General features: G+C 37.2%; 1 protein-coding gene across 2 annotated transcripts in view; it reads right to left on the bottom strand.

Moving 5' to 3' along the window:
• LOC117169647 (ragulator complex protein LAMTOR1) overlaps window positions 1–10,017 on the bottom strand; it is a 134,355-nt gene that overhangs the window by 78,880 nt on the left and 45,458 nt on the right. For both annotated transcript variants that reach the window (XM_033356124.1, XM_033356125.1), the window contains exon 2: window positions 2,671–2,744. In XM_033356124.1, the coding sequence (XP_033212015.1) occupies window positions 2,671–2,744 (74 nt within the window). The remainder of the gene's footprint in view (window positions 1–2,670; window positions 2,745–10,017) is intronic.

Below are 10,017 nucleotides of genomic sequence, written 5' to 3'. Positions count from 1 at the left end.
ACACCTCGCGAGGATAAATATTTTTTTTCCTTTCCCTTGCTGCATGATGAGAAACTCACCATAGAACTTTTTTTTTGTTTATCACAGTTTTTTGGTTGTTGTCAGTTTGCTTGTCTGTTTGATTTGATTTTTTTTGTCTTTCTACTCTTCTCCTGCATGCATCAGAGATGCCCTACAAGATTTATACTAATAAGAGAGCACCTGAGCAAAACAAGCACTAAAAGGACCAACGTTTTTTTTTCGGAAACGCCCAGTCGTAAAAGTAGACAGGACACTGATTTGCGCAAATAGAAGCGACCTGTGGTCTCCGCTTAAGGTCGGGGGAGTTCTGAAAGTGTGTTTTTCACCTGTTACTTAAACTTACCCTTACCAGCACCGGGTTTGCTTCCACTTTAAGTTATCCGAGTTCTACTTTCCTATATCTTTGGTCGTTGAAGAGCGAGAGTCCTCAATCCCACGGGGAGCACTCTTTTTAGAACCTTTTCTCTATATAAGCTGTTATACATTCTCTTCGTATCACCTTTTTGTATGTTTACTACCGGCCACCAGAGAGCCAGCTGCAAACTTTGTTTCCAAGAGAGAAAGAAAGAGACCTTTTATATTTCTGCCACCTTACATTCCAGTGGAAAACACCTTAGGTTAGAAAGAGTCACACAGTTCACTCTGTCTCCCTCCAGCGCATGCATACAAGATATAAGACTACTAGAAGGAGGAGAAAAACGATTGGGTATCGCTCGATCCTTTTTCGACACTAGTAGATAAAGGCCGACTCTTATCGGAGCACCATTTGTATCCCAACTGTGTCAGAATTGCAATTTCGAGGCCAAATTATATCTTGCGAAAATACTCTAAATAGTAGATAAGTATTAGGTATTAGCCACGAAGGCAGCGGCTGGTAATGCGAGGTAAAGCCAGTAAGTAGCGACATGCGTGCGAGGCGAGGCGAAGCGAGGAAGGCTAGGCTATAAAAGCGGGTGGCTTAGAGATAAGGTGTGGATGCATGTTAGTTTTTAAGAGGAAGTTGTAAGGAAATTCTGTAAAAAATGAAAGTGTGAACAAGTCAATCTTTTAAGGCATATTTTTAAAAATCAAACTTTTATCTCCTTTTAATAATCGTTTCAATGTGTGTAGAATTTTATTGTTTATAAACATTTTCAAGTAAATAAAAGAAAACTTAGTCACCATTTTTTCAGAAACAGTTTATCATCTGAAAAACTTTGCACCAAGCCGTTACAAACTTTTGAATATTTTACCAGGAATTTAATTTGATAACGTTAGTTAAAAATTTAACCATGAATGATTTTGAATCCAATTTGTTTGATAATAAACGATTACAAACGTAATTTCAGAAGAAATTCATCGCCTATAGAACTTTACACATTAGTTTGCAACTATTTCATACTTAATTCGCCTCTTTTGAGGTTTCTGGAGCAACCTTATATCCACACCAAATTCTGAGTATCTGCAAGAAATGAGATCATTTCTACCCTAGTACTGAACTTTTGAATTTCAAAAAGAAAGGCAAGTTTCATTAGAAAAAATGAGATTTTTTGTTTATTTATCCGTTTTTTTACAACTAATTAACAATTAATTAACATTTTTATAACTGAATATAAAAATTTAATTCTATCTAAAGTAACGCGTGTTTATTAGTAGTTCCATATTAATCACTAAAGATTTAATTTTGCACAAAAAAATACATGTTTCTTTAATTGTTTATAACTTGTGAATTTATTCTATCTTTTTTAATTTCATCTCGGGATTTGATTTATAAAGATAAAAGTAACCCAAAAAGGTCTTTGAATGAGCTTTTTATGTTGATAAAGACGGAAAATACAGACATTTTTTTCTGAAGCAATTTTAGTTGAGCGCGCTCAAGTTTAAATTGCTTCCTTTACGAAGTGAATTTACGGTCACGTATTTTAACGTACTTATAAGCATAGAAGTTCGATTTTTTTTAATCCAGCTATAATTGATTATAAAAATACAAAAATGTAGCTGATATAATTAAATATAAAAGTTACCATCAATAGATTTACATTGATGCGGTTTGATATATTTGGGATCCGGAGTTTATTAGCTACAGACTTTTGAAAAATCGTAACATGAAATTGGGTACCTTAAATAACTAATAAATTTAAACACAACAATTTGACAAGCTTTGATGCATTTTTGTAACCGGAAGGTCGAAACTTCAAGTTTAAGATTATCAGAGATTCGTGAGACTAACATAATTATAAACAACAAATTAAGGCGATTGTTTAAATATTACTTTTTTAAAGAAAAATATATTTATTTTTTCGATAATTTTGCAATAGAAAGTAAAAATTTAAGATTCAAAAATACATGCCTTTTGTAGATATTTTTGTTCTAAACAAGAAAGTTTCAGTAAAAGTTCATCATAAATCGCATAATTTTCTATATATTTAACCTTTTTGTCATAAAGAAAGGGTTGAAACTTGACAAAAATATTTCAATTGTTAATTGAACATCTTTTGAGTGAGTTTCAGCATATTGCAAGGTTGGATTATGTTTTTATATACCCACGGGTAAACAATTACAATATTGGCGATCCTAGTCCTTATGGAATAACACCAGTATCGTGTGGCATAATCATTAACACATTGATGTTTACATTATAGTGAATATGGGATTGCAAGCATTTCATACCTGTGAATACGGGGAATATTTGTAGTGCTATTGACAGGGTCCACTAGCAAGGGAGTTCTCTCACTATCTTCACTCTGAAATAGGCAATATAACAATAATAATTAAGTAATTGGTGAAAAAAATTATCAAATTCATAATATTATATATTGAGAAACATTTCAATCGTTTGATAATAAATCAAATTAACTAATTATTTAAAACACAATTGTAAAAGAAGGAATAAACAGTCGATTTACGAAGTGCCTATATGTTTATCCAGAAGAGACCATAACTGCCAAGTATTTCGTCCGTTCAATTTGTAAAAGTTTTAAGTATGAAAACATTTGGTAAAGAAAGTTTTTAAGTTGCAATCCTCAACACTTAAACAATTGTAAACTTCACTTTCGAGTCCCAATCTTAATTATTTCCAAGGACTTTATTTATCGCTAAGCCTTTTAAAGGCCCTGATGTTAAACCCACTGTACGGGCAATGACAAGTATAATGATCAGTCAGGGAATACAATAAATAGAAGAGGGACAGTACGAATAGATATGAGGAGCACAAAACAAGTTAACATTATATACGTCAAAATTCAATAAAATACAATAATTATAAAAAGGGACAGTACTTATAGAAATAGTCAAAAGGGTAGCAAGCCGTTTTATACTTGGTAGTTCATAAAGTTGGCTACTATTTCGCAGGTGCTCCGTAAAAACTGTCTTTAATTTGCAGCCTGCAGCGTATATCCTCGCAGTTTCTCCAGGTAATTCATAAAACTCGCATAAACTTTTCTTGTGACTGAAAACACGAGAGGATGAATTGTAACCTGTTTCAATTGCCACACACACACATGTTTTTTTGCCTTATTGAGATATACTTCTGCATCTTGGTTGTATAATCCTCTTGGATATTTCTGCATCTCTCCACATTCCGCAGCTCGCAACCAACTCCTGGAGGAGGACCTCCAGGACTCTCAAACAGTTCTTATCGGAGCCACGACATCGTAACCATGGTCGTTACTGTCAAATGCCATGTCAAATCAATCTATCCCGCCTCGTTTTTACTCCTTACTACCTGGCGCTCAACGAAAATTACCAACACTTTTTTCAATAAATTCAGAAAACCTGCTGAGGAACGAAAACACAAATTTACTTTTAAATTTGCCTTATGAAACTTATCTTATGTACATGCTATTTGATGCAAATGCTTTTTTCATTTATTGAATGCCCTGCCTATGATTTTATTTAGGTATTGAATAAACCGATGTGATTCTTTATACTTTACAATCGACTTCATGCTGAAATTGATGATTTCCATTTATACAATAATCTATGTGTCAAATAATTTATTAGAAAATATGAATATATCATATCTAACGCCATTTGGTTTCGGTTGAGATTTCTTTGGAATCGAACAAAAGGACCTTTCACAAAGCCACCGAACGCGTCCTCAGTTTGCGATTAGAGGGTACCTGTACCAAGGGCTGCTGTTGAATATGGTTACAGTAATTAATATGCAGTCGCGGACAATTGTTCCGGGATGGTCCCGAAAACCCCTAAACGGAGGCGTAACAACCTTGCCGAATGATGAATGTCACCTGGGCGAGATGTACACCCTTATTCTTGCATGTGGGGCTCTACAAAGACCGACGAACCCTTTTCCTAACTACTTGTAGGAACCAACGAACCACTACAAAGTTGCAGATGCGGTTGAAAACGATCGAACGCGCAGAGATGAAAATAATTTATATCGTTACACGACTAACCAGGGAAACGCCAACATTGAATGAACAATTCAGCTCAAGGACGACTTGCTAGACTGTTACGATGTCAGCATTATCCCTATTAACGGAGGGTTTTTGGCGCGCATGCACACTCTGAGGTGCCAGAAACACCCAGAGCTTCAGCACGTTTCGAAAAAGTCATTGTGAAATCATCATGACTACCTCTTGAAAACGGCATATGGGGCATTATTCCTGAACTGCCCCAACTTTAAAAGTCATGTCTTCCGATTTCCTTCAAATTTTCAGTTTGTTGGACTACATGATAGTATTATACCCATCAATTTATAGACTTTTACTACCATCCCTCCTCGAACTACAGGGGGTGAAATTTGCATCCCCCGGGCAAAGCAGGGATTTTCAAATGGTCATAACTTCCTTTCTACGAATGAGATTGAATTTTCTATGAGTGATTCCTGAAGGTTTTTTCATGTTCTTTCATTCTGTGAAATCTATTGTTTTCAATTTTTAAATTTTTATGAATAAATTGCCATTTAAAATGTTTCTTTAACATTTTCTACTCTTCGAGCAGTTTTTTGTTTTTTGTTTTAAATTATTTTTAAACGAAAACTTGACTTTTTCCGATAAAAATTTGCTGTTTGGCATTTTAGGACTGAAAATAGTTATGCAGTTATGCGAAGATATACGAGCGAAACCTTTCCTCGAGCGCTGGGACAGGTTAGCCAGTCCAGACGATGCACCGACCGACGTTGTTTCGTTCAAATTCGATTCATTCAAACATACTTTTCATTGGTACAGAAACTTTCCAAAAATTCATTTCAGCGCTTCTTAATGCATCAAAATTTTTTGTGTATAGTTATAAGTAAATTAGGGAACACAAGTATTTTTTAAGAGAGCGTTCACCCATCGCCCCTCCATTTTTTCAGGTTTTGCTGTATATTTTCATCATGTCCGTCACGTAAAACAGACTTGTGAAAGGCTTAAATCAATTAACAATAGTTTAAAATATTCATATGCACAAATTATACAGGATTCGTCCTTTCTTTTTCTGGATTAAACTTGGTCTCGTGTATAGCAGAAAAACAAAAGACATCCACGTAATAGATTTTAATTTGTTTCTCATATTGTACCAAGAAACAAAAGGCAATCACATAGACTGTCATTTGTTCCTTGGCCTCAATCAAAACGTTGCATTGTGTTACTCTGCTCTGACTGCAGTCTTCTGAAAGGTAAAAGCCGCCAACGTGTAGTGTTTAGAATTTTTTGTGTGTGTTTTCTGTGATTTCTTATGTTTTGTTTTTGTTTCTTAGTTTTATACAATTATAATTAGTTTATCCTTTTTTTCTGTAGTTTTTGTTCGTTTATTTCAGGTCATAAGTTTGTTTTCAAATCTCTTTGCGAATCGCTGCTTTCGAAGCAAAGTTCGAAAGCAGCGATTTTCAGTTCGAAAGAAGATCACATCGAGATGTGATCAAAAAACTATAATCTAGATTCACTGATGCAATTAAAATTTCCAACACTCTAAAATACCACGCATTTATTCAAAATGAGAACGGACAATTACAACTGAAAAAAAACTTCATTCGAAACAGAACATGATGCGTTTCCGAGGAAGGACAGTCAAAAAGCCTTAAGTTCAGAGAAGCAAACAATGAGCGAAAAAAGGCGAACTAAATATATTATGATGAATTTAGTACAGCTTCGCTGGAGAATCGTGCATACAACCAAGTCCCTGGTAAGACTGGCCAACCTATCTAAGCGCGCGAGGAAGGGTTTCGCTTTGATATCTTCGCATAACTACATAACTATTTTCAGTACCAAAATGCCAAACAGCATTTATATCGGAAAAAGTCAAGCTTCCGTTTAGAAATATGTACAAAAAATAACAACTGCCCTAAGAGTAGAAAATGTAGAATAAACATTTTAAATAGCAATTTGTTCATAAAAATTAAGAAATTAAAAACAATAGATTTCACAGAATGAAAGAGCATGAAAAACCCATCAGGAATCAATTATATAAAATTCAATTCTCATTTGTAGAAAGGAAGTTATGACAATTTTAAAATACCCGCTTTGCCCGGGAGATGCATATTTAATCCCCTGTAGTACGAGGAGGGCTGGTAGTAAAAGTCTATAAATTAGTGGGTATACACCTTCTGAGAGATAGTGATGTCACGACTAGGAGGAACATTAACATGAGGGTTTCTCCTAAGCCACAAAATCTGGCTGAAAAGGATACCTCCCTTCGCGAGGATATCTCGGAAGAGTTCAACCCCTAGACGATCAATTGTTCAGTTTATGGTTCTGCGAGTTTTAGCGGATTTAAATCGAAGGCTAAAACCGACAGTGGATCAAAAGATCAAAAGACCAAAGACGCTTGCATTAACGGAACAACGAAATTGGATGCTGAGGGAGAATGTAGAAGGATTGCAAAGGGAGGTTTTCGGCGAGGAAGGAAAAAGAGGATAAAATGAAGCAGATGGAAGAGATTAGGGTGTATAAGGAAAGTGCGGAAAAAGGCTTATGAAGGTGGAGGACAGATCAGAAATTTAAGTAGTTGATAGGTGAAAAGACGAGAAGAAAGGTATTTGGAAGAGGGTGGAGAATATGATAGAAGATAAAAAGGGAGAGGGCAGGAATGAAAAGGAGGAGAGAGCAGATAGGGAATAGATAAGGACAATGGAATTGAGAATGGAGAGAAGGCAGATAGGAGAAATAATTTTGTAATACGAGGATTAAAGCTAAAGAGCGGGGAAGACCGGGAGGGGGTGGAAGCGCTGCTACAGTGTGTAGGGTGTGTTAAAGGTAAGGTAGGGAAAGTTAGGGTGGAGGGGAAAAAGTAAAATAAAGTGGCGGTTGTAAAATTGGAGAGCTGTAAAGAAAAGTTGGAGAATAAGACAAAACAAAAATATAATTAATAATAAAAAGTTTTCCATGCATCAAGATTTGACGAGGAAGGAAAGGGATGCGCAGAGAATGCTAAACGACAAAGCTAGGAGGGCGATGAGTGAAGGAAGAGCGGCAAAGGTACGGTATCGGAAAATAAAAGTAGGTAAGAAAATGTGGGTATGGAACGAGGAGAAGGTGTTGAAGGAAGTGCAAGGGAATTGTTTTTCTGGAAAGTAAGGAGGTGGAAGTAAAGCAAGGTGGAGGAGTGTTAAAGGTGCTGTACTGGAACGTATCGGGGGTATAGAAGAAAGATAAGGATTTCTGGAGGTACATTCAGGAATTTGATGTGAAGGGGCTGGTAGAGACATGAGTGGAGAGAAAGAAATAGGATAGAGTAGAGCCAAAGTTGCCAAGAGGTTATAGATGGAGGTTACAGGAGGCGGTAACAGTAAAGGTAAAAGCAAGCGCTAGTGAGGGATTTAAAACAGGGGTTAGAGATGGATTAGAGGAAGAAGTTCGTGGGGAGGAAAAGGGGGAAGGGTGAAAATGAGGGCAGTAAAGGTAAAGGCGGCAGACAGGCTGGGGAAGAAGGGTCGCAAGTTGATGGGAGGATCTGAAAGAGAAAGTGAATGGTTGTATGAAAAAAAGGTATTTAGAAAGAAGAAGAAAGGAATAGTGAAGCCGTATTGGGATGGAGAATGTAAAATGAAGAGAAAGGTGAATAGAAGTACAGGAAATGGAAGGAAGAAACTGTGCAAAGGTAAGAGTATGTAGAAATGAGGAAGGAGTTTAGGGTCATGTGTAAGAAGAAAGAGCAAGAAAAAGACAAAGATCTGGAAGAGGAGTATGAAGTGTTAAGACAGAAGAGCACGTGTGAAAGATAATTACATTAGACTCCACGACACTTCTCGTTTTCGGAGCTTTAGGGGAAGCGAACAGGAAGTGTCAGATAAACCTCTTTTCAGCGTCAAGCCACGTTCGGCGCAGTAGGCGTAGCCGCCGCGTATGCATGTGCGTGAGATGAGAGAAGGAGTGAGGGCAAACGAACGAAGGAGGTCAGATACACAGATGGGAAATGAGGAGATTAGAAGAACGAGGGGGTAGATGGACAGGAGCTAAATGACGAGGAGATAAAGAAGCAGATAAGGAAGTTGAAAAGCACTAAGACAGCCGGGCTGGACGTGGGTACAGAACGAAGCGCGGCTGCTTGGCACACAATAGGTAAGGGAGAGGCTGAAGGGAGTAGTGAAAAGAGTATGGAGGGGGGAGGGATTCTCAAGATGCTGAAGGGAGTGGTTGAGCGTACCACTGTATGAAAAAGGGGATAGGGAAAGGCAGGGAAATTATAGAGGAATTGTGCTAATGAATACGGCGTACAAAATATACGCGATGGTGTTGACAGATAGGCTACGGAAAGATTTTGAGGAGAAAGGAATACTGCCGGAGAAGCAGGCGGGCTATAGGTAGGGAACGCGTACTATCTACAATATTTAAGCGTTGCAGTACGTGATGGATAGAGAATTAGCTAAACAGGGTGCAATAGTTCACATGTTTTTTATAAACCTACAAGGCGCGTTCCCTTTGGTGGATAGGGGGAGGTTTTGAGAAGCGATGGAAGAGAGGGGAGTGGAGCAAAGCCTGATAGAGAGGGGAAGGGAGGTATATGAGGAGACAAAAGATAAGGTGACAGGAGGTGAGGAAATCTTGGAGGGTTTCTGGATAGATAGGGGGTTAAAGCAAGGGTGTCTGCTTAGGCCAACGCTTTTTGCAACTTTAATCGTAGATATGGAGAGTAAGCGAGCAGTCGGAGTGGTGGGCGGGGTTAGGGTAGGAGGAGCCAGGATATGGTCACTCGCATATGCAGATGACATAATGCTGCTAGCAAAGAGCGAAGAGGCTTTGAAGGAGATGATAAAATGGTTGAGAAGATACTTGAACAAAAAATGATTAGAATTAAATGCGGACGAGTCCAAGATTATGGTGTTCAGGAAAGCGGGTGGGAGAGGTAAGGGAGGAGAGTGGAAGGGAAAAGCCGTACAGGAGGTGAAAGAGTTTGTGTGCCTGTACTTCCTGTTTCTGCGGAATACGGGAGTAGATGTGCATATAAAAGAGAGAGAGCGAAAGTAAATGTGATGTGAGGCAGACGTGGGGGCTGGGAAAGAGGTTCTCAGACAGAGCTGCCAGATCGTGGATGAAATTTACCCCCACCATACCTACCGCTTGGGAGACGCAAATCAGAAGATGCATGATTACCACTATGAGTTCGTGTGTAAGCCGAAAATGCACGACTCGACTTCGGTTTTCTGCTGTACGATGATTGTCGATCTGATAGCTTCGGAAGACTTCAGTGGTCTTCTATTTATATCTCGATCCTCATTTGAAAGAAATGGAAGAAACTGGCGAATTTAATGTTTCGCGTATATATTACGAGTATTATTACTATTGTACATATTATTAATGTTAATAATATAATTATAAAATATAACATTAATTTTAATTAATAGTTGACTAACTTCTAATACAAATGTTTAAATTTTCAACTAAAACAATAAGTTTTCTGCAAACAAAATTTGTTAAATTTGTTTTAAACAAAATATTAAAATTTTTAAACAAAACGTTAAATTTTTAATCAAAGGGCTGAATTGTATAAGAAAAAAGGCATTTTTCATCAAATACATGAACTTTGCACACAAGAAGTTTATTTTCCACGAAGTATAATTTTCTTGTAGTTTAAAGA

This window comes from Belonocnema kinseyi, chromosome 3 (genome assembly GCF_010883055.1).
Source record: "Belonocnema kinseyi isolate 2016_QV_RU_SX_M_011 chromosome 3, B_treatae_v1, whole genome shotgun sequence".
NCBI lineage: Eukaryota > Metazoa > Arthropoda > Insecta > Hymenoptera > Cynipidae > Belonocnema > Belonocnema kinseyi.
This window is presented reverse-complemented; position numbering and strand designations above follow the sequence as displayed.